The following is a 24,115-nucleotide window of genomic DNA, read 5'->3' as shown; positions in this document are numbered from 1 at the left end:
CATTAGGTCCAGTGGTGGCCGACTCTGGGGTTGCGGTGCTCATCTCGCTTTACTGGCTGAGGGAGCCAGTGTACAGTTTCTGGGTCATGTGGCCAGCATGACTAAGCCGCTTCTGGCGAACCAGAGCAGTGCACAGAAACGCCGTTTACCTTCCCGCCGGAGCGGTACCTATTTATCTACTTGCACTTGACATGTTTTCAAACTGCTAGGATCGCAGGAGCTGGGACCGAGCAACGGGAGCTCACCCCATCGCGGGGATTCGAACCACCAACCTTCTGATCGGCAAGCCCTAGGCTCTGTGGTTTAACCCACAGCGCCACCCGTGTCCCAAGATGAGCCTTCTAGATCAGGTCAAAGGGAGCCCATATCGTCCAGCGTCCTCTTCTCCCAGTGGCCAACCAAATGCCCCATTGGGAAACCAGCCAGCAGTCCTCTCTCCTCCTGCAATTTTCAGCGATTGGGATTCAGAAGCATTGCTGCCTCTGACGTTGGAGGTAGACCACAGACATTGAACCCTCTCCTGCCCCAGTCAGGTAGCTGCTGCCAGCTCAAGGGAGTTGCTGCCATTTACGGCTCCGCTGCTGCTGCAGCCAGAGCTCAGCTGAGATTGGAGCAGAACGCTTTGCCGACCAGCTTAGCTCTGGGCAAGCTTCGCAAGATCTCAGCTGATTAATAAGTCGATTTCAGATAGCAAGGGCTGAACCCGGGCTGCGAGAGAACTTGGATCAAACGTCTCAGAGCTTAGCCACGTTTACCTTTCCTTTGCACTTTCCAGGCACGATCCATGCTTTCAGGCTCTGTGTCCGAGTGCTGTTTCCCCTCTAACACCCGCTCTTTACTGCGGAATTGGAGCAAACAGCTGTTTGTTGTGCTTAAGCTTTAAAGAGTGGGTTTTTGCAGGGAAAGCTCCAGGGAGAAGAAAAGAGCAGTTGGACATGGAGCTTGAAAGCACCTGGCCTGTGCCTGGAAAGCGTGGGGCGAAAGTTAAGTCTGGTCAAATTTGATTTTGCACATTATGAGATGCAAGTGCTCTTGCAGCTCAGTCTTAGCAAAGTTTTCTAATGAACTCCTTTGCCAGGTAGCTCAGCACAACAGACTGGGTTTGGGCCCCACAGAGTTGAATGAATAGGGCTTAAGAATCTATTTAAGATGATGAAGGGAACTAAAGTAAATATTGGAATGTCTTCTATACTTTCCTTGAGTTATCTTTCATCTCAGGTCAAAGCAGAGCAGGCAGCAGGCTAGGGAAGCAATAGCTGCCACTTTTTTAGTGAAGCTGAATGCTGGAAGATTTGAGACAGATAAAAGAAATGCCGTTTTCACATAGTGCATTATTAAACTGTGGAACTCCCTCCCACAAGGTAGTGAAAACCACCAACACGGATGGCTTTAAGAGAGGATTAGACAAATTCATGGAGGAGGAGAGAACTATCAACCATGGTGGCCATACTCTGCCTGCGTGGTTGCTGGAAACCCTGGGAAGGGAGAGGGCTCTTGTTCTCGGGTCTTGCTTGGGGGTTTCCCAATAAAGGCATCTGCTTGGCCACTGTTGAAGAAGATGCTAGATGAGATGATGATGATGATGATTGTCAGGAGACTGCCATTGGAACAGGGGAGGGGGGCAGGGGAATACAGAGAGGCAGCCATCTTTCTCCAACCTGGTCCCACTGGATCAGACTCAGGCAGTGTGGTTGAAGCTGTGTAGTCAAAAGCCTTTGAAGCGCACTAGGTTGGTGAAGGTTTGTGCAGGCGAACATTGGTGTAGAAATGCAGGCCATGGATTGATTAACAGCCAAAGGCTTGGTTGAAGAGCAATGTTTTTGCCGAAAGATATGAGGAGAGCATGCCACAAATGGGGAGCCACTGCAAAAAAGGCCCTGTTCTCATGCTATCACTCTCTGGAACTCTCATGGAGGAGGCACATGAAGAAGGGCCTCAGAAGATGATCGCAGGGTCTGGGTTGGTTCCTCTGGAGAGAGGCAGTCCTTGAGGCATTGTGGTCCTGAGCCATTTAAGACTTTATGGGTCAAAACACATGCATTTACTCAGGCAGTTAGTTAAATGAGCTGGAACAAAGGAGGAGTCTACTCAGGCTGATGTTGATTTGCTTGTGATTGTTTTGATTAGTTTTTTTGATGGTTTTTCTTGTTGAGTATGTATTAAGAGTTACTGTCCTAAGCCACTCTGGGATTGATTTTAAGAGAGCGGGCTAAAACGCCTCAAATGAATGAATGAAATGAAACAAGCACTTTGAATTGGGGCCAGAGGCTAATTGGCAGCCAGTGCAGTGGAGCCAGGATTGGTGCAATATACTCAAATGTCTTGCCCTGCCAAGCAACCTGGCTGCTGAATTCTGCACAGCTGAAGTTTCTGAACAGACTTCAGAGGCAGCCCTACATAGAGCAGTGCTGCCTGCCGAGGGGGGCTGGCCCCACTGGCAATCGGGGCTCAGCACCCCCCTCCCTCTCTTCTTGCTCTCGCTCTTGGGCCTTTCTTCTGGGGATATTTTTGCCAACTCTCTTGCGCTTGTTCCCGCCTTCCTTGATGTCCTCCTGAGCCGAAGAGCCTTTAGAAGGAAGATCTCCTTTGTGAGTCATTCTTCCCTTCTGTGCCCCAACTTTCTCCCTGGCCTTCCTCGCTCCCCCAACCCGCTCGCTTGGCCCAGTACTGCCACGAAGTCTTTTGCTGTTGCAGCTGGTGGTTGAAACTCTTCCACGCTGCGCCTGAGAGCCGCGGAAATGAATGCGAGCAGGATTGCAGCGTCTGCAGGAAGGCAAAGAGGCAGAAACAAAAGGGGAGAATCTCCTTAGTTGCTAGCTATTGAAAATCTAGGCCTTTTCACTCCCATCTCCGCACTCTGTGTCTTTTCAGATGTTTCTCAGAGGCAAACCTGGCTTTGCCTCTGGAAGGAGGCTCCACAGGGGGCCTCGGCCAGTCTGGGCTCTCTGACAGCTGCACCTAGGCGAGGCAAACACTCATTTGTCACATTCACACTTTGCACTTTTGGGTGCGCTCTTGCAGGGCTGGAGATCATAAGATCCGTGAAGAGACACTTCAGCTCATAAACAGCTCCTCCCAATAGAGTGGATATGTTAATATTTGTGCCCAGTCATTAGGTAGCCTTGTGATATAATCCACCAGTAAATTTGGATGCTGGTGTTGGAAACATTGCCAAAGAAAATAAGGGCTTTTTGCTAGATGTGCAGCTGGATCCAGTGCGCTTACTCTGAGGAAAGGTCTATTCTCACCTGGGCAAATGTGTTCTGTGAGCAGTAGGGTTGCAGCCTTAGATCTCAGCAAGCCAGCAACTCAGGTTTAGCAAAGTTAATTAAAAAAACAACACTTGGCAGTATTTCAGAGCCTGAATCAAACCGTTTTAGACTGCTGAGGCACTACCCCTGCCCGAATTTGCTTTAGACATTCGGATTTGATGAGTTGTTTTAGAAAGTATGGATCTTAGCCCTTGTTTTTGAATTTGAAGGCAGTAAGTATTAGCTTGCAATACAGTGGTACCTCGGGTTAAGTACTTAATTCGTTCCAGAGGTCCGTTCTTAACCTGAAACTGTTCTTAACCTGAGGTACCACTTTAGCTAATGGGGCCTCCTGCTGCCACCGCACGAATTCTGTTCTCATCCTGAAGCAAAGTTCTTAACCTGAGGTACTATTTCTGGGTTAGCAGAGTCTGTAACCTGAAGCATATGTAACCTGAAGCGTATGTAACCTGAAGCGTATGTAACCTGAGGTACCACTGTACTTCATTACTTTTGCACCACATTCATTGTGAAACCCCTGATTGTCAAGAACTGGTCATGCTGGGAGGCTGCCGGGTGGGGATTATAATCAGAAGGCCATGTTTTGCAAGCTCATCCACACTTAACTTTTGCCCTGCTCTTTCCAGGCACAGGCCTGTGCTTTAAAATGCCACATCCAACCTGCTTTTCCTTTCCTTTTCCTTTTGCTCTGGTGCTTTCCCCTTGGGAAGCTGCTCTTTAATGCCAAACCAGACCAAAGAGCAATGCAGGCTGCCATTCAGTGGTAAAGAGCCAGTTTCCCTGGGGGGAAGTGCCGGGAGGAAAGAACCATGGGTTGAGGAGGAGAGCATACCCAAAGGAAAGGGTGAACCTCTGGGCTGCCGTGTGGAGCCCTCACTCGATCTGTGCATTGGCGCAGTTGGCCTGAGGGAGCTGAACCTCAAGAGCCGAGACTGGAATGAGGCAATGGAGATGGGGGGGGGGGATGGACTCGTACATGGGCCTGGGGGAGCAGCATGTCTACAGGGATCATCCAGACACACCAGAATTCTTTATGTCTCCTGGTTTCACATCTCCCTAATTCTAGGTGAGTTGGGGCTGACTCTGGTGACAGGTTCCTCTGTGTACTCTGCACTTGCTCAGCAGAACTCTTGTCCCAAGCATTGTCTCCTGCCTTTGGGTACCTCGCCTTCTGAAAAGCAGCTCCTGTCCTTTTGCTGCACTGTCTTGCGGCCCAACAGGTGTGTGCCCCAGGACCCCTTGCAGTGTTGCAGAGCATGCTGGGGGCACAGCTCTCAATGAACTTGCCTCTTGCACTCCCAGAATCCTTCGTGATGTTGCAAAGGATTCCAGGAAATGCCTCTTCACTTGCGCGCTGCTTCCTCTGGGGCTGGGGAGCGTGTATATGCTTTGCTTCCCAAATCAGGTGACTCTCTGACACGGAGGGATTTTTATCTCCCGGGGCCTTCCTTATCTGCGGACAATTTCCCATTTCCTAAGTTCATCAGTAACAGCGAAGGGGTGCCAATTGCTGGCGCAGCATTAGGGCCAAATGGCAGCCTCTAAGTCGTGAGCTTCCTTTTTTTTTTTTTGCTAAACACCGTGCTAGTGAAATGCACATGATCGACTGGGCGGCTTTCTCGGGCACCAGGAAATCTCCCCGACGATGCAAATTGCCCAATGCAGTTCAGAAATCCCAGAAAATCCACATCGCAGCTTTGGCAGGGATGGGAACAATTGCTGGCAGGGTTTTAATGTGTGTATATCTGTTCTTTCTCTCTTCCCCCACTCCCGTTTCTCTCTCTTTCCCTCCCACGCCGTGCAATCATTCCCCACACTACCCCTGCCCCCCTTTCTTTGACCTGCCCTGGCATGGGGCGTTGTGGCCCCCTCCTCCCCTTCTGGCCCTTACCTGTGTGCCCATTTCTCTGTGCATGGCCTTGTGCGCCCATTCGGCCACCCTGCTTGCCCTCCTGCCCGGTGCCTCCTTTCCCTTGCCCCCTTTGCGCCCCCTTCCTGATGCCCCATGGCTCCCCGTTGCTGCTGCCGCGTACCCCTTGCCCCCCACCCCGCCCACCCCCGCTGCTGCTGCCCTTCCTGCCTCCACCCCACCTGTGTGCTTGTGCCCCAGGAGTGTGATGTGCTTTCCTTAGCTTCCCTGCCTACTCTCTCTGCTCTCACCCTCGCCCACTCTCACGCACGCTCGCCGCCGCCGCCGCACACTCCTCTGGCGCACAGAGCATGCCTCTTAGTCCAGCGAGCAGCAAACATGAGACTCCGGAGCAGCAGCAGCAGCAGCAGCAGCAGCAGGAGAAAGCAGAGCAGCAGCATCAGGAAGAGGAGGAGGAGGAGGAGGACGAGGACGACGAGGAGCAGCGGCGGCAGCAGCAGCAGCAGCATCCTCCTCCTGCGCTCCAGCACCACCAGCTCTGCGTTGTCAACGGCGATCCCGGGGAGAGCAGCGCGGCGGAAGGCAGCCTCAAGGAGGAGACCCTGTATGATACCATCAAGCCCCCCGCCACCGCCGGCCCCGGCCCTTGCTCCGACAAGCTGGCATCACCGCCCGGGCGGATGGACGAGCCGGCGCCCAATGCCCTTGTCGTGCGCATCGGGATCCCAGACCTCCAGCAAACGGTGAGTGCTTCTCGCTCTGCCCGCCTTGCGCGCCTCGGACCGGGGAGGGAGGCTGCCTGCAGGCTCGGCCGCCGGCCTGGTCCCCGCACGCCGGAGGGACACCCGGGGCTGGCGGTGGGGTGGGGGGCAGACCCGCCGGAGGCCCCAGAGATGCGCAAGTTCCCCGGGATGGGGCAGCGAGAGCCGCCTCCGCCTCCTGCTCGCCTTCCGCTGCCTGTGGAATGGCTGGCGAAACTTTTACGGCAACTGCAGTCTCACGAGGGGGGTGTGGGATGGAGAGGGGGGTGGGGAGGTGACCAGCCCCACTGGGATTTCCCTGCTCTCCTGGCAGGCGGCATCCTCCGCCTCCGAGATGCCCCTTTCTCCAGGCAGGGGGTGCTCCGTAGCCTGGGCGAGGGGTTGCCCCCACCCGGGTTTTGGTTTCAGTGATGGAATGGGCGGGCGGGCGGGTGGGGGCTGGAGTGGGGAGCAGAAGAGAGAGCGGAGCGTTTCCTGGAGGACCGGCTTGCATCTGAGCGGCACGGAGAGATAGAGATAGAGGCTGGGGCCATATTGGAAGCCCCCTCCCAGTCGAAGCAGGATGGGGCTCAGGGCGGAGCAGGAAAGGGCCCCTGCGCTTTTGCTCTCCCAAGGGGCCAACAGCCACCCGCTTCTGCCCCAACCAGCTGAGGGAGAATGTTGATGGCTGGGCAGAGGGTGCCCAGCTGCCCTGAGAGGAGTTCTTGAAAGGGGGGGGGGAGATATGCAATGGGGGGGGTGGCTGTCCCACTCCAGAGCTGGGGGTGGTGTTCATGTTTTTTGTGTGGCTGGACTTCTACAACTGTTTCTGAGCATTTTGAAGAAGGGACAGTTTGCCTCTCCTAGCAAACTGAAGAGGGTGTATTTGTGGCCCTGAGAAGCTGGGCTGTGTCTTCTTCTCTTTTTTGGGGGGGGGTGTCCATCCTTCTATGCTGCTGATGAGGGGTGTGCTTTCTGTGGGGCCAAGCTTCCAAGGGTCTGGCAGCTTGTCTGCTGACCCTGTGGGGTGTTTCTGTTGGATGGTTGGGGGCTTAGAGGAAGCGCCTTCTCTTCTTCTGTGGGGCTTTGGGCTATCCTCCCCACAACCCCACCCCGGCTCTGGCCACATCTATTCTGTGGGGACTGTGCCAGATCTATGGGGTGGGGAATGTGTGTGTGCCCTTCGAGGCGAGTTGCCTGTCCTGTGCAGATTTCGGACCCACTGAAGATCCGTGGGGCTGCCCTCTTGGTGGTGTTGGTGTGATACGAAGGCAGAGGGGTCTCTGTATGTGCCTCCTCTCAGCCTCCTGTGATCTTGAGACCCCTGATCTGTGGGGGGCTCTACAGGTCCCCACACAAGGACCCGAACCTCCCAGTCCCTGGTTCTTGACAGCCTTCTCTCCCCCCAGGTGCTGATGGGTGGAGTGGGGGGGGGACACACACGGCTCAGCCCCCTCTGCTTCATGGGTGGGTGATGGTGGGGGTGAATTTCTCTTTGCACCATCTGGGTGGGAATGCAGAGGTCTTGCAGAGCAAGTGATGGGGAAGGAGAATGTTTGGGGTGGGCTGGGGGGGGATGTATGCTGATCTTGGTTGTGGGGGGTGGGGTGGGGGTAGGAGCTGCCTGAGGCTCCTTTTGGCTGACCCAGAGAGGAGAGCCTGCCCCCCCCCATCCCCCACCTCCTTTGCTTGGCTTCCTTACAGAGCTGCTCTCAACAGGGTTGGGGAGAAAACCGGCAGCAGTACAAACCATCAGGTGGGCTTCCTAGAACTCACCTGGTAGAGGCAGCAAAGGAAAGGAGCCTGGAAATGAAGGGAGGGCTGTGGTTTTGATGCACAGCCTGATGCAAGAGCAGAGAAGAGGTTTTTGGGGAGGTGGGGTGAAAGAACCAAGGGCTCTTCCTGTGATGCTGGGGGGGCCTCCACTCTGCCACCAGCCCCCCCTCCTCAATCCCCTCCTGCTCAGCAAAGCTTTTCTTGCACTTACCTGGTCTTCTTTCACATGCCCATCCCTTCCCACCCCCACCCCCACCCCCCCACTCAGAACTGCCCCCCCAGCTGGTTAGCTGCCTCTGCTAGGAAGCAGAATTCCCAATTCCTAGCTCTGAGTTCACATGAGGGTGGAAATAAGAGAGAGGCAGGATATCTGTTCGGGGTGGTGTTGCCTTTGGGTGCTGGCAGGGATTCTTACGAGGGGTTCTTCGTTGCTGCTCGACTTCCGTGGGGACTCTCTACCATTTGGAGGCTCTCCAAAGTCTTAGCTTGAGCATAGTTTGGGAAAGTTATTATGATCCCTTCTTCCTGGAACAAACATGGGGTGACCAGGCTGGTGAGGTTTCTGCGAAAGTCTTATTGGCTGAGGATGGCTTCGAAATGGCAGCCACCCAAGGAATGTGCCTCCCCCTTTTTTTTAAATCAGAAAGTGGCGTTATGAGTGAGTTCAGGATCAAAAACAGCATTTGCACCCTGCTTTTCTTGTGCCCGTTTTATGATATTCTAGCAGGGAACCAGGCAGAGGGCCTTCTCGGTGGTGGCACCCACCCTGTGGAATGCCCTCCCATTAGATGTCAAGGAAATAAAGAACTATCTGACTTTTAGAAGTCATCTGAAGGCAGCCCTGTTTAGGGAAGTTTTTAATGTTTGATGTTTTATCGTGTTTTAAATATTCTATTGAAAGCTGCCGAGAGTAGCTGGGGAAACCAGATGGGTGGTGTATAAATAATAAGTTATCATCATCATCATCATCATCACAACAGCCTTCCCAGGTAGGCCAGAACTTCTTATTAATACCATTTTTGACCCTCTCCCTCTCTAAAGTCCACGATGCCCTCGTGTTCCCTTTCAGAAGGTGATTGGGGCAGGAAAGAAGGAGATGCTGGAACAGCGCAGTTTTAAAGCAGAGGTTGGATAGCCATCTGTAATGGAAGCATTTGTTGAGATTCCTGCATTTCAGGGGGTTGGACTGGATGACCCTCGGGGTTCCCTTCCAACTCTACGATTCCATGATTCAAGCTGGGGAAGGAGACATTGTCAGCAATGAAGGCAAGACAGACCTGTTCAGTGCTAACTCTGGAGCCCCTCAGGCCATGGGCACTCTCCAAATAAATTACGGTCATACCTCATGTTACGTTTGCTTCGTGTTACATTCTTTCAGGTTATGTCTCACAGCGAACCAGAAGTACCAGAAAGGGTTACTTCTGGGTTTGGCACTCGCACATGCGCAGAAGCGCTAAATCACGCTTCGTGCATGCGCACAAGCACCAAATCGCGCCACGCACCTGCGCAGATACGGCGCTTCAGGTTGCGCTCTTTTCATGTTGCGAACGGGCCTCTGGAACGGATCCCGTTCGCAACCAGAGGTACCACTGTATGAATCTCTCTTCAGGGCAAGGAAGCATGAAGGAATGTGCCGAGCACAGCAGTGTGGAATTGGCCATTTGGCTGCCTTTGCCACCGAGCTGTGGTGTGCGCACTGTCTGTGATAAGCAGAGAAGAACTGGGATGTTTGGCCCAAGGGGGAGAGGTTTGGCCAATTGGGAGGTGTGAGCAGGACGCTCAGTCCTCAGAAGGACAGAGCTGGTCACTGAGGGAGGTGCTGCTGGTTCTGCCATGGCTCACCTGTGGCTCTCCGGCTGCTGCTGGACTCCAGCTCCCATCAGTCCCGGCCAGCACTCAGGACTGCTGGGAGTTGTAGTCCAACAATGTCTGGAGTGTAACAGGTTCCCCGTCCCTGAGTGGGAAGATACAACCCAGTGGGCTTGGAGGATGAGGGGAATTTTGATCAGTTTGCCATCAAAACTGGCTATTGGTGCAGGTGGGAAGTTTGAGCACAGCTTTGGTGTTCCTGCTGGAGGTGGTGGTTGGAATCGTCCCTGCAAACTGCCTGATCACGGAAATAAATTCCCTGTTTGCTGCATGGAGAAAGCAACCAAGCAAAGCATGGGTGAGAGGGTGGCAGTGCCAGCGGGGCTTGGCTAAGTCTTGCTTTCATGGGATGGCCGCCTTCTCTGCCCTATAGCTTCAACTTGAGCAAAGCCCTTAACCTTACCAGTGAAAGCAGAGGGTGGTGCCACAAATATAGCACTGGAAAAGGGGAGCAGGAAGAGAGGAGGGCGCCTCAAAGTGTAATTGACTTTCTCCCGACAAGTGCTAGCTGGCCTTCTGCTGCAGATCTGGAGGTCATTTAGGTCTGTGCCCCAGAGCCTCCCTTCTATGGGGTTAAGTTTTTACTTTGTACCCACATCAACTCCAAGTAAGAGTCAGAGAAACGCCTGCCTGAAATCCTGGCGAGTCACGCCTGCGTCAGTGAGGACATTTTCTTCTTGTTGTTGTTTAGTCGTTTAGTCGTGTCCGCCTCTTCGTGACCCCCTGGACCAGAGCACGCCAGGCACTCCTGTCTTCCACTGCCTCCCGCAGTTTGGTCAAACTCGTGCTGGTAGCCTCGAGAACACTGTCCCACCATCTCCTCCTCTGTCGTCCCCTTCTCCTTGTGCCCTCATCTTTCCCAACATCAGAGTCTTTTCCAGGGAGTCTTCTCTTCTCATGAGGTGGCCAAACTGATCTCGATTGACCAATGGGGCCTGGCTTGGGATAAACCAGCTTCTTACATTCCTTTTTTCAAAAAGATAATTTTTATTGATTTTCCAGTAAAAAACACCCAGTTAATATATCCAATCATAATACTCCAATTAAAATAAAAAAAGACCAAATTATAGTCACGGAGCAATGGATCCAAACTACAAGAAAGAAGATTCCACCTAAACATTAGGAAGAACTTCCTGACAGTAAGAGCTGTTCGACAGTGGAATTTGCTGCCAAGGAGTGTGGTTGAGTCTCCTTCTTTGGAGGTCTTTAAGCAGAGGCTTGACAACCATATGTCAGGAGTGCTCTGATGGTGTTTCCTGCTTGGCAGGGGGTTGGACTCGATGGCCCTTGTGGTCTCTTCCAACTCTATGATTCTATGATTCTATGATTCTAGTCCAAATTATAATTATTAATTTTTCAGAGCTCCCCACGGTCTGGATCTCTGAAGCATATCTCCACATCTCAGTCCTGCCTCCATATTTTCCACATCTCTTTTTTGACGCTTTATAATTCTCCGTCCCTGAGTCCACGATTCTCAATCATCCGCTTCTTACATTCCTGAGACTGGACATGTTGCGCATGTTTGCACATGTTTGTGCATGTTTGGGGGCTGAGGCTCTGCAGCTTCTTGGGTCCTGCAGTGCGCTGCCCTCCCCTCAATGTGCAAGCAGGTGTGTGTGTGTGTGTGTGTGTGTGTGTGTGTGTGTCAAGTGTTTTGATCTAAGCAGGTATGCAGGCCAGCTGGCATCTCTGGGGCTCCTTGAGGATGCTTGCAGAGCTGGGGCAGTGCTTGCCTGCTCTTCCAGTTACAGGGCCTTCTGTTGGCTGGGGGTTATTTCCTGCTTCACCCACCTTTGCCGCTGGTGGGGGGCAACTGGCGCCAGCAGCTCCTCGGTTCACAGGGAGCTGGGCGTGCTGAACTGGGAGCCCAGCAGGAAGCTGTGCCAGATGTTTAGCATGCATGCAAGACTGCTGGGTGACATCAGGGAGGGGCGGGAGCTGTGTGCGCCGATGCTCCCAGCTGTGTTTCTGCAACTCGGGGGGGGGGGGGCTTCCGTCAGTACAGCGCAACATTGCCGACTTGGAGGCGGAATGGCACCCCCCACCCTCAGCAGAAACGGCTTGGAGCTGTGGGGTCCTAGCAGCCACGTTGGAGTGACTCCTGTGCAGGCAAGGCCTCCAGAGCATCATCCTCCAAGCTGGTGCCCTCCAGCTGCTTGGGGCTACAGCTCCCATCAGCCCCAGGCAAGCTGATGGGAATTGTAGTCCAAAACTTCTGGAGAGTAGCAGGTTGGGTAAATTTGCCGTGGGGTGTCCAGGGCTGGCACTTTTTTGGCCCTTGCTTTGATTTGTGTGCCGGAGATAGCTGGAAGAGACTTGCGCTTGCTTATGGTACAGTTGATGGGCATTGCCCAGGTCACGAGTAGTTGCCTAATTTTTTTGGTGGGGGTGGTGGAAGGAGAAGGGTTTGCTCATCGGTTCAGATTGGCCAGTGACCTCAAGTGTTTTTTGTTTTCTTTTAAAAAAATCTTTATGAATTTATAAAAGCACAAAATACAGAACTGAAGAATAAAAGGAAAAAGTGAAAGAAAAGGAATAAAAAAGGAGAGAGAGAAAATAGATCTCTTCCATCAATCCATAATTCCATTCCATCGACTTCCCTTCCATCCTTCCACGGCTTCTCCAAGTTTCCCATTCCTGCTCCACATTCTATTTTTTCTAACTATTTAAACATTCTAATTCTTCTCATTATAAACTATAAATGCTTAGCTCACGCCAAACCGACTAAAGTTCTAACATTTTTGCAATGGTTTTTTAAGGTAGTCTACAAATGGCTTCCATTCCTCTTTAAAACTTTTCTCTTCTTGCTCTTTAATTTTAATTTGCTCATTCTGCATATTCCATTAATTTCATCTGCCACTCCTCCTTGGTAGGGACTGTCTCCTCTCCATCTTTGTGCATATGGGATTCTCGCCATAAATGGCCTCTGTCCGGTATACCTGAAGGAGCGTCTCCACCCCATCATCCATCCCGGACACTGAGGTCCAGCTCTGAGGGTACCACTTGCGAGGTACCACTGTATTTATCATGTTTTTAATATTCTATTGGGAGCCGGCCAGAGTGGCTGGGGAAACCCAGCCAGATGGGCAGGGCATAAATGATAAATTATTATTATTATTATTATTATTATAGGGACTCTCCCTCACTGGAAGTTCTAAAGCAGAATTTGGATGGCCAAGGATTCTTGAGCCGTGATTCCTGCATTGCAGGGGGCTGGACTAGATGGCTTTAAGGGCCCATACCAACTCTAGAATCCTACCATTCTGTGATTGGCTCTGGGCTGGTCCTTGCCGTGTGTGGCTCACATTTCCTGGTATTCTTCAGCAGCTGTGCAAGTTGTTGTCAGTTTCGGAGTGGTGGTTGTACATTTTAGCCATTGCACACCCAGAGGTGATGTTGCAGAGTATAGGAAGGGAGGTCTGGGGTGGGTGGGTGCTCCACTGCCGCCCCCCCCCAGCCCCTCCAGGGCCATCACTGGCATCCTGATAAGAGCCGAGCGAGTACAAGGGCATCCGTCTAGGAACACTGAATGTAGGTCATGCCGAAGGAAGGCAGCCTGGATCCTGGAAAGCGGCAAGCAAGGAAGAAATGGAGAGGAGGAGGAGGATTGGGCTGGATATCAGGGGAGGTTTTTAATCAGCCCAGAGCATCACCATTGAAAGGACTCAGGTTGTGGAGGCAAAGAGTTTGGTCCCTGCCAGGAAGTAGGTTCATCAAGCAAGGTGCCCCAGAGTCACGGGGAGGGTGGGTGGAGGACGAACGGCTATGCGGGCACCGCGAGATTCGTGACCGAGCCGGACGTGAACCAGGAGCTTCTCAACCAAGACCCCACTTTTGGGAAACACTTTGAATCACAGCTGTGGGTGCTGCTGCCCATTCAGATTGGGACCGCTGCCCTGGGGGAGGGTGATGATGAAAACCCACACCAGGGGCAGAATGGGGTTTTATTTCACTCGGGTCAAAGAGCCAGTTTGGGGTTTACACACACACAGAGAGAGAGAGAGAGGGAGGGAGAGAGGCTGTCAGTCTGAATGGGGCTCCTCTGGAGGCGTCACCTGGAGCAAAATAACCTGGCTAGCCCCTCCCCAGCTACGGTTCTGCCCTCCCCACATCATTTTCTTAATTAAAAGTCCCTCCATCCCCGCCCCCCCCCAAATCTATTGCATTTGCCCCAGGGGTACCTAAATGGTACCTGTATCTTTTTGCCCTATGGGCAATTATCAGCTTCTGGGTAGGGGGGAATTTTGCTTGTTTCAGGGTTAAAAGGGTTAAAAGTCCCATCGCCATGTTTCCCACTGAAACAACCCCCCTGCCATTAACACTTTTAAAGGGGAAACATCCCACTTGCCCAGCTGCTTCCCCCGGGAAAACCCATCTCTAGTGCCGAATTGGAGCAAAGGTCCATCCGGGGTTTTTTGGGTTGATGTTTGTCTCATGCATAGAAAGCAAGAGAGAAGTGGAAAACCGCTTGTACCCCTGCTTTTCAGACATGGCGCAAGGGGAAGTGTGCATGAGCCCTCAGAAGCGACGTGATAGAGGTTTATAAAATGACGCTTGTCAGGGAGAAAGGGGAGAGAGAAAAGTTCTGCTCCCCATCTCATATCACTGGAACCAATGGCCATCCAATGAAGCCCAGATAAAAGAAAGGACTTGTTCATTCAGCACATAGTTCAACTGTGGAACTCCCTGCCACAGGAAGCAGCGATGGGCATCAACTTGGATGGCTTCAAAAGAGGGTTAGTCAAATTCATGAAGGATGAGATTATCAGTGGCTACTCGACATGATGGTTCTCTATGTTCTACCTCCACTGTTGGAGGCAGTTGCCATTCCTGCATTGCACGGGGGTGGACTGGATGACCCTTGGGGTCCCTTCCAACTCTAGAGTTCTATGATTCTAATTGCCAGTTGCTAGAAGTCAGGCAGGGAGTGCTGTTGCTTTCAGGTTTCTTGGGTGCTGGATTAGACGGGTCCGCTTTGCCCTGATCCAGCTGCCTCCAAGGCTCCTCTTAGCTTCTCAGAAACATTAGGAACAGACAGAATGAGACCAACAGTTTCTATCTGAACTAGTTTCAGATAGGGCGACAGCTGGACGCCTTCATAATTTGTGCCTAGCTCAACCTGGGAGGGACCTCTATATTTCATTCCTTGGTTGCTTTCAGGACAGGGCCAGCTGAGGGATTCCTTCTTAGGATCTCTGGTATTTTGTGTGATATCTGTGCCTTCAGGGGTACATTGGGTGGGGTGTCTTTTTCCTGCTACGGTGGCCTGATCCAGAGTCTGGTTTTGCTTTCAAAGAGGTGCTGAGGAGGCTGCTGAGCACTGCTGTTCCTATGCCACATGGTGTACGGCGATAGGCCAGGGCAAACCTTTTTGACTGGCACCTATGTCTGGTTTTTACTCTCTAACTAAGTCTTCCAGATTCTGGGTTTGTTCCTGTTTTCGGTTTGCACATTTCATTCTAGTGATGCAGCCTGGCCAAACCTAAGAGGTAAAGGTAAAGGGACCCCTGACCATTAGGGCCAGTCGCAGACGACTCTGAGGTTGCGGCGCTCATCTCGCTTTATTGGCTGAGGGAGTCAACGTACAGTTTCCGGGTCATGTGGCCAGCATGACTGAGCCGCTTCTGGCGAACCAGAGCAGCTCACGGAAATGCTGTTTACCTTCCCACTGGAGTGGTACCTATTTATCTACTTGCACTTTGTGCTTTCAAACTGCTAGGTTGGCAGGAGCAAGGACCGAGCAACAGGAGCTCACCCCTTCGCAGGGATTCAAACCTCCGACCTTCTGATCAGCAAGTCCTAGGCTCTGTGGTTTAACCCACAGCTCCATCCATGTCCTAGGAGAATGTTGCATAAATTTGCAAGAGGGCCTCCTTTGTTGATGGAGCTCAAGCAAGCCCCGGGAAGGAAGGTGAGGCTGTTTCTGGGCCCAGAGTTAGGTAAAGTTTCTGACTGGGAAACTTTGGGGGCTTAAATCTTCCCCATCAAATCTGGTGGGGCTGATTTCGCTCGGTAGATCCGTGTGGCAGTATCAAATACGCTATTGAGCATCACAGCAAATCTTGAAATTAAATCATTCTCATGACTAATCCAGAGCAAATGAATACTTATTCACTCAGGTGAGTTGAGGGGGTGAACTTAGCTGTCACAAATGATGTGCTGGAACAAAATAAATAAGATGTGAGGAACAGTGAAAGAGGAGAGAAAAGAGCTGGTGTGAGAGGTTGGGGTTGAGAGGGTGAAAAATTCCATCTGTCTGTTGGTGCCACAGGGAGGGAGAGACCAGATCAGAGTGCTTTGCCCCAAGAGCCCATCACCCAGGGCTGCTATTCACATTTCCGACATTTAAAAGAGATTTGATGAGAGCGGGGAGATCTGCTTGGAAATTGGCTCCCGGTGGGAGACCTTGTGCTCTTTCCGTGCAAATACTCCAGCATGTCATTTCTCTTGATCATGGGGGGAAATCCCAAGAGGAAACGTCTCGTGAGTTTAACTTCGCAAGCAAAAGCTCAGTGGGCTCCTAATGGTATTGGGTGAAAACTCAAAAAACCTAGGACTGAAGGACGCAGGAAGGCAGCGCCAGCACTGTGGGCGGATGTGCATGAGTTATGCAAAGTCAAAAAAAGACAACTGCACTCCAGTTGTCCACCAATATTGAATTTTTTTAAAAAATGCATAATTGATGGTGATTGCAGGATTTGCTTTTCTTAGAAGCTGGGAGTATTTTGGCAAGCACTGGTGAGGCAAAGGGCAAAGATATTTTGAAGGACTTGGGCAGGGACGCAAGTGCCCCAAAGCCTCCTGGAAGCTGCATCTTGATAATTATTATTATTATTATTTATTATTTGTACCCCGCCCATCTGGCTGGGTTTCCCCAGCCACTCTGGGCGGCTTCCACAAAGACCAAAAATACACTAAGGTGTCACACATTAAAAACTTCCCTGAATAGGGCTGCCTTAAGATGTCTTCTGAATGTCAGGTAGTTGTTTATCTCTTTGATATCTGATGGGAAGGCGTTCCACAGGGTGGACGCCACCACCGAGAAGGCCCTCTGCCTGGTTCCCTGTAGCTTTGCTTCTCGCAACGAGGGAACCGCCAGAAGGCCCTCGGCGCTGGACCTCGGTGTCTGGGCAGAACGATGGGGGTGGAGACACTCCTTGAGTTCCAGTTGCACTTTGTCAAAGACTTGCCTGATAGTCATGAGGTCTAGAATCTTATTTCTGCCCTTCTCTCCCCCTGCCCTCATAACCTGGGGAGGTTTTTAGGGATCATGAGTATGCATTTTGAAGACAATTCAGGCTGTGAGGTGACCTAGTCTCCATCGCTATACCCAGATTGGATCCTTTATGTGTCAACAACAGCTCCCTCCATAGTCTCACATGCCCTAAGTGCCATGTGAAGAAGAGGAATTTGGATTTGATATCCTGCTTTATCACTACCCAAAGGAGTCTCAAAGCGGCTAACATTCTCCTTTCCCTTCCTCCCCCACAACAAACACTCTGTGAGGTGAGGGGGGCTGAGAGACTTCAGAGAAGTGTGACTCCGCGTAATCCACATCTTTTTAATCATCCAATTTGTCATCTATTAAATACTCTTATCTATTTCATCTGTGCTGGATTTAAATGAGACCTGCTAAGCTATGCATTTGTCCATGCGGGTTCTTGAAATAGTCAATAAACATTGTCCATACCTCCTTATCTTCATTTTCTCTTACTCTGTTTGTCGTACCAGCCAGTTCAGCATATTCAAACGTTTTACTCAGCCATTCTTCCTTAGTACTAGACTTGTTCTCCAGCTTTGTGCCCATAAGGTTCTAGCTGTGGAGGCGGCGTATAGTAGTAAACTCTTTCATTTTGGGGGGACCTCCGTTGTTCCCATCCCCAAGAGGAAAACCCCAGGTGTCATTGGGAATGTTGTTTAAGTTTCTTTTTTAATTCATTATATGTAGTTGCCCAATATTCCTTATCTATTTTACGGGACCACTACATGTGAATAAAAGATCCCTCAATTTCATTACACTTCCAACATATACCGTCTTCTTTTTTAGACTGTTTCTGGTGGGTGTTAAATACCATCTGTGGGCCATTTTCACCATGTTTTTGTTTTATCGCATAACATGCCGTAAGATTCATATTTATTTTCCATGACTTTTTTTTTCTTTTCAGGGTGACTATGTGCCTCTAAAAACCAGGCTGCAAACAGAGCATGCGCTTAGAGCGCATGACTTCTTAAAGAACCGAGGGAGCTGTGGCTTATGAGTGCTAGGAATTGCATCTTGGTGACATTCCCAGGATTCTTTGGGGCAGCCATGTGCTTTTAATGCACGGTGTGTCTGTGGCCCCAGCTGCAGGGAATCAGAGTTGCTGTTGGGTCCATGTCCTTGTCCTTGTAGGTTTCCTACCGGCATTTAGGTCGCCACAGTGAGAACAGGATACCGGACTTGATGGGCCTCCTTTGGCTTGATCCGGGAGCCCAAATCTTCTTACATTCCTTGGGCTGGCCCCTGCAGCAGACACTGGCCAGAGCTTTTCAGCTCAGTTTCACAGAAGCCATTTCTGATTCCCACGTTGTCATATGGCAAGCTGTTTCTGTTTTGAGCGACAAGCGATCCCAGCCGTTTCTTTTGGGTTAGCAGTGGAGAAGCTGGCCTGATTTACTCAACGTAACACCAAATGGTTAACTAAACTAGGCTAACGACCAACCTTTAAAACGGTCTGTTAACATTCCAATAACTCATCCACAGAATTGGCAAAGAAAATAGCATTTAATGCAACACTAAGCAACTTCGGTACTCTGGGCAGCTGAATAACCCCCTTCTATTGTCTCTCTGTAAAAATGGCTCTGGAACCTGTTCCTTCTGTCAGCCTAGGATGGCAGGACTGACTGGAGCAGAGTACAGGAAGCCCACAACTTGCACGTGATGGACTCACGCAATTGCAGTTTTGTGCGGGTGGTGGGAAAAGGAAATAAATAAATGGAGAGCGGGGCAGGGAAACAGATAGAAGGGCCTATCAAAGATCTCACATGACCCTTCCCAGAGCCCAAGGAGCAAAGCAAAGGGTTTGAAAAGCTCTTCCCATGCTGGGTTTTAAGCTCTCCACCTTGCTCACCAGGTCATGCGAGGTCTCATGGGGCTTTGCAAAATCTTGGACATCTCTGGGAGATCTCGTGGGAGCCTCTAACAGCCTTCCTGTCAGGTGTGCATGCAGGAGCCAGGCCCTGTGACCAATAGGACTTTGCAGGACTGGGGCCTTCCTAAGTTTGCTCTGAAGAGGCAAGGCGTGGCCTCACAGGTGAGGCTGATTGGTAACTCACAGTGCCTGGTGGCAAGAGCCGGGAAGGGATATAAGGTCAGCATTTCCCTTCGGCTCTTTGCCACAGCAACACGCTTCCTGCCTTGCTGCATTTGGCTTCTTGCTTCCTGATCCTCGGACCCTTGGCTTCCTGACTCCCAGCTCTCTGACCCTCGGACCCCTGGCTTCTTGACTCCCGGCTCTCTGACCCTCAGACTCTTGGCTCCTGACTCCTGGCTTCTGGACCCCCGTTCCTGCTCCCATCCCGCTATCTTGCTCTCGGTTCTGACGTCCCCTGCCAGGACGTAGATTGCCCTGAACTGGACTGTGACACTTCCAGAGCCCTCATGTGACCTTCTCAGAGCCTGATAAGGTAGAGATAGGCCTCGCGGGTGCAGTTCTGGGGGTCTGTGATTTTGCCTTTGTGCACGAACCCCCCAAAATGTAAGCCCTATGTGAGCTGTGGGCCTCCTGTAAGAGGTCACCTGAGAAGTGCCCCTTGGGATCCTGTGTGGTGTTGCAATTGTGCCCAGCCCAAGAGAAGCAACTCATGACCCTCTGTGCCAGGGAAATGTACCTCTCAGGCCATGAGTTGAGAGGCCTTGCGCTCTTTAGCTGTGACAAGATCTCCCACTTCATTTCCATTCACCTGATCTAATAGGACATTGAAAATGTCAAGGGAACAGAGGGTCGAGGGGGAGGGCATACACCACATCTGCCAGGAATCCAGGGCTCATTCCTGTGACCATCAACTTGGGGTGGCTTTAAAGATGGCTCTGGACACTAGACTCTTGTTGATACTAGTGTCCTGATCAAGGGAAGTCATCGTCCCGCTCTATTCTGCCTTGGTCAGAACACTACTGGAATACAGTGGTGCCCCGCAAGACAAATGCCTCGCAAGACGAAAAACTCGCTAGACGAAAGGGTTTTGCATTTTTTGAGCTGCTTCGCAAGACGAATTTCCCTATGGGCTTGCTTCGCAAGACGAAAACGTCTTGCAAGTTTGTTTCCTTTTTCGTAAAACCGTTAATACCCAGGGTGCATTGCTTGAAGAGGTGCAGTTGCGACTTGACTTCGAGGAGCAACTCATAGCATGCGGTGTGGTAGCCTTTTTTTGAGGTTTTTGAAGACTTTGCTGATTTTTGAAGCTTTTCCAAAACTTCTTTTGCAGCCATTTGGTAAGTTAAACTTTTAAAACTTTTTTGGGGGGGTTTGGATTTTGGGTTGGGGTGTTTGGAATTCAAGGACTTGGTGTTGGGGAGGGGTTTGCAAGAATCTGGAAGCTTGTTTTTTCCCCCTGAATTTTTATGATTTTCTGTGACCATTGGGCCACTCTGCTGTTTTTTTAAAAAAAATTCTGGATTTGAATTTCTGTGTGGTGGGTGTGACTTTAAAGAGCACTTAATAAACTCTTGTTGTACCAAATTTGGCTTTGTTTGGACTTTTTTTGACCATAGGAACGCATTGATTGAATTTCAATGCATTCCTATGGGATTTCGTGCTTCGCAAGACGAAAAATTCGCTAGACGAAAAAACTCGCGGAACGAATTAATTCCGTCTTGCGAGGCACCACTGTACTGTGTTCAGCTCTGGGTGCCACAATTTAAGAAGGATGTTGAGAAGCTGGAACATGTGCAGAGGACGGCAAACTAGATGATCAGGGATCTGGAAATCATGCCTTATGAGGAATGGTTGAAGGAGTTGGGCATGTTTAGCCTGGACAAGCAGAGACAGAGAGGAGATATGACAGCCATATTCAAATATCTTAAGGGCTGTCACATGGAAGAGGGAGCAAGCTTGTCTTCTGCTCTGGAGGGGAGGAACCAAACCAATGGCTTCAAGTGAGAAGAAAGGAGATTCCAACCAAACATCAGGAAGAACTTTCTGAGGGCAAGAGCGGTGTGGCCATGGAAGGGACTCCACTGAAAGGTGGTGGACTCTGCTTAGAGGTTTTTAAGCACAGGTTGGATGGCCATCTGTCAGGGATGCTTTAGCTGAGACTCCTGCACTGCCGAGGGTTGGACTAGATGACCCTAGGGGTCTCTTCCAACCCTACATTTTTATGGTTCTATGATGCCTTTAGGTCCTTCTTATCCAAGAGCCTTGTGGCTTACAATACTCTCTGGATGACAATTTTTGAAGAGTTAACTGTTTGCATTCTCAGAATGCATGTGGGGAATTTGGGGTGTGTGTGTGTGTGTGTGTGCTTTCATATTGGCCAGAGGTCAGGATATGGTCCTCCCCTCACAAGACTCCTGAGAGCTGCTTTGCCATTTATGTGGCTTGTAGTAACAACTGAGCCCCCAGCAGCAAGAAGGGTGCCATTTTATCTCTGCTTTCCTCCGTGCTGCTTCGAAAGAGGAGTGCGGAAATAGTCCGCTGGAAAAATAACGTGCTGGGTGAACCATCTACAAAGTGTTGTGTTCTGGGCGCAAGGAGTTATCGCTGCTCTCCACTCATGGACTCCCCTGCCCTGCGATCCCAAATACTTTGATCTGTAGCCTGTCCAAAGCCCAAAGGAATTTGCAAACCACCTCTCTGATCCCCAAATGCACTAGACTGATGTGCGTGTGGTTGTATGTGTGCGCACCATGAATCTGCCAGAATGTGGAATGCAGGATTAAGCCAGCAACTTGTGGTTTTGGTTTTTTTGGGGGGAAAGCACAACAGAACAGAGCTGGTTTCTTCTCTTTCTGGCAGCAAAGGAATGCTTGGAAACGTGTGTGGGTGATTCCTGCTGAAAGGAACCCCGGAAGCCAGAGGGGTGGGTGCTGAGCAAGGCTTCCAGGCAGGGGGGCAGAGTCACCTGGGGGCTCCCAGTCTGTCGCAGTTTTGCTGGTGGGATTCACTCACATACAGTGGTACCTCTGGTTATGTACTTAATTCGTTCCGAAGGTCCGTTCTGTAACCCGAGGTACCACTGTAGTTGCTTTGGAAGACGATCATCAGGCATCCACACAACATGACCAGTCCAACGAAGTTGATGTTGAAGAATCATTGCTTCCACACTGGTGATCTTTGCTTCATCCAGTACACTGATATTAGTTTGCGTGTCTTCCCAAGTGATGTGTAAGATTTTTTGGGGACACCGTTGATGGAATCTTTCGAGGAGTTGGAGATGGTGTTTATAAGTGGTTCATGTTTCACAAGCATACAGTAGGGTTGGTAGTACAATAGTACACAGAGGCTGGGAGGGGTCTCTGGTTTCCTGCCTTATTTGCATTTCATAAAATGTATCTACTATAGTGGTACCTCGGGGTAAGAACTTAATTCATTCCGGAGGTCCGTTCTTAACCTGAAACTGTTCTTAACCTGAGATACCACTTTAGCTAATGGGGCCTCCTGCTGCCGCTGCACGATTTCTCTTCACATCCTGAAGCAAAGTTCTTAACCTGAGGTACTATTTCTGGGTTAGCAGAGTCTGTAACCTGAAGTGTATGTAACCTGAAGCGTATGTAACCTGAGGTACCACTGTATAGGCAAATCAGTTGGCGCCATTAATGCCAGTTTGGTGCTCTTGCCCAGCAGAACCGCTTCCCCCGCAAAAAGCAGATAACGATAATAATAATAATAATTAATTTATTATTTGTACCCCGCCCAGCTGGCTGGGTTTCCCCAGCCACTCTGGGCGGCTTCCACAGAGACCAAAAATACACTAAGATGTCACATATTAAAAACGTCCCTGAACAGGGCTGCCTTAAGATGTCTTCTGAATGTCAGATAGTTGTTTATCGCTTTGACATCTGATGGGAGGGCATTCCACAGGGCGGGCACCACTACCGAGAAGGCCCTCTGCCTGGTTCCCTGTAGCTTTGCTTCTCGCAATGAGGGAACTGCCAGAAGGCCCTCGGCGCTGGACCTCAGCGTCCGGGCAGAACGATGGGGGTGGAGACGCTCCTTCCGGTATACAGATGCTTTGTGATAAGGAAAGAGAGGGAGAAATTTATTGGAAAATGTTGTGCTTTATTTGACATGATGCCATCTAACCGCTCCGTGGACAAATCGGGATGAATCAGGTCACCTGGAAGTGGTCTCCGTACCCCGTGCCCATCCTTTGCCTTCCCAACAACGACCAAACCAGGACACTTTCAGCAACAGGGGGAAGCTTGCAAAATGAATTATGCACAAAGGACAACGCGGAAATCTGCTCCATTTGCATAATTCATGCGGGTCACAGAATCCAGCTTTCCTTGGCACCAAATCTTTCCCTATTTTTAGTCTACACAGCCATCTCCTGGTCACTGCGTGAGAGCTTCTGAGATGAGAGCTTCTGCTTGCCGCCGCAGCCGAGGTGTAGCCCTCGCAGACCAGCACTGAGTTCCGGTTTGGCCGCCGAGGCCTGGCACAAAACTCTGTAAATCAGGAAGCAAATTGGCGACATGGTGTAGTAGATTAGCAACCATCTGTCCCAAGACAGCTGTCCTCTGTGCTAATGGAAAGGGGAGTTGCTGGACAGAGTTGGGGGAGAACATCAAGGAAGAAACAGGTGGTGGCAGCAGTGAGGAGTTTGACGCCCCCTTCCTACAAAGAATTGCAGCAATGGAAGAGCCAGGATTGGGGGTGGCTACAGTTTTTCCTCCGGCAAAGGAGGTTTTTGAAATATACTCGGAGTCGAGAGTGGATTTCATGCTCTTTATTCAGCTCATAGTGGTGAGGAGGAATGGAAGTTCCCCCAGGATGTCTGCCTTATATACATTATTTACACAACGGTCCCCACGTGATTGGCTAAATCCGGGATTCTCCTGTAGGCCAATCAGGTTGCGGATTCACTTCCACCTGGAGCTGGATTGGGTGGCTCCTGTGGACCAATCAGACTGCTGCATTCTGGATTCTATTGTTCTAGGACCAATCAGGCTGCTGCCTTTTGGATCCTATTCAACTCAGTACATAACAGTTTTCATGACACTCGTCCTCAAACTCTGTTCAGTGGGGTAGGCCAGGACCACATCTTGCCCAGGACACCTGTTGCTCATGGGTCTGTCGGTGGTCCAAGGCCCTGAGAAGCCTGGGGGGCGCAACACTCATTTTGTGCCCACTCCACCGTTCCCACTGCACTCAGCACCAGTGACGCTTTCGTCTCAGTTGGGGGGGGGGGACATCTACAGCCTCCTCTAATCTAGTCCAGCATCCTCCGTTTCATCACTGGAGAGCTCTTGGCCCACAGGTGTCAGGAGCTGAGCCTGGTGGTGGTTCCCTGCAGTGGACGTGCTTCACCCCTGGGCTCTAACCAAGGGCATGGAAAGGGAATGGTTCTGAGTGCGATTCCAGGTTATGCATTTGCGGCTGTCCCTGGAT

At 50.9% G+C, this 24,115-nt stretch overlaps 1 protein-coding gene and 1 long non-coding RNA gene across 9 annotated transcripts in view; one reads left to right on the top strand and one right to left on the bottom strand.

The window, feature by feature from the left end:
- The window catches only part of SHANK3 (SH3 and multiple ankyrin repeat domains 3), a 447,259-nt gene that overhangs the window by 63,007 nt on the left and 360,137 nt on the right, over positions 1 to 24,115 (top strand). For all 8 annotated transcript variants that reach the window (XR_013990995.1, XR_013990996.1, XM_081022613.1 and 5 more), the window contains one exon: positions 5,383 to 5,885. Coding sequence is in view for 6 of the 8 variants with exons in the window: in XM_081022613.1 (XP_080878739.1) it covers positions 5,493 to 5,885 (393 nt within the window). In the remaining 2 variants the exon portion in view is untranslated. The remainder of the gene's footprint in view (positions 1 to 5,382; positions 5,886 to 24,115) is intronic.
- Positions 1 to 24,115, bottom strand: part of LOC308486511 — a 297,032-nt gene that overhangs the window by 109,653 nt on the left and 163,264 nt on the right. The window lies entirely within an intron of this gene.

Source organism: Podarcis pityusensis, assembly GCF_964106645.2.
Source record: "Podarcis pityusensis genome assembly, chromosome: 10".
NCBI lineage: Eukaryota > Metazoa > Chordata > Lepidosauria > Squamata > Lacertidae > Podarcis > Podarcis pityusensis.
This window is presented reverse-complemented; position numbering and strand designations above follow the sequence as displayed.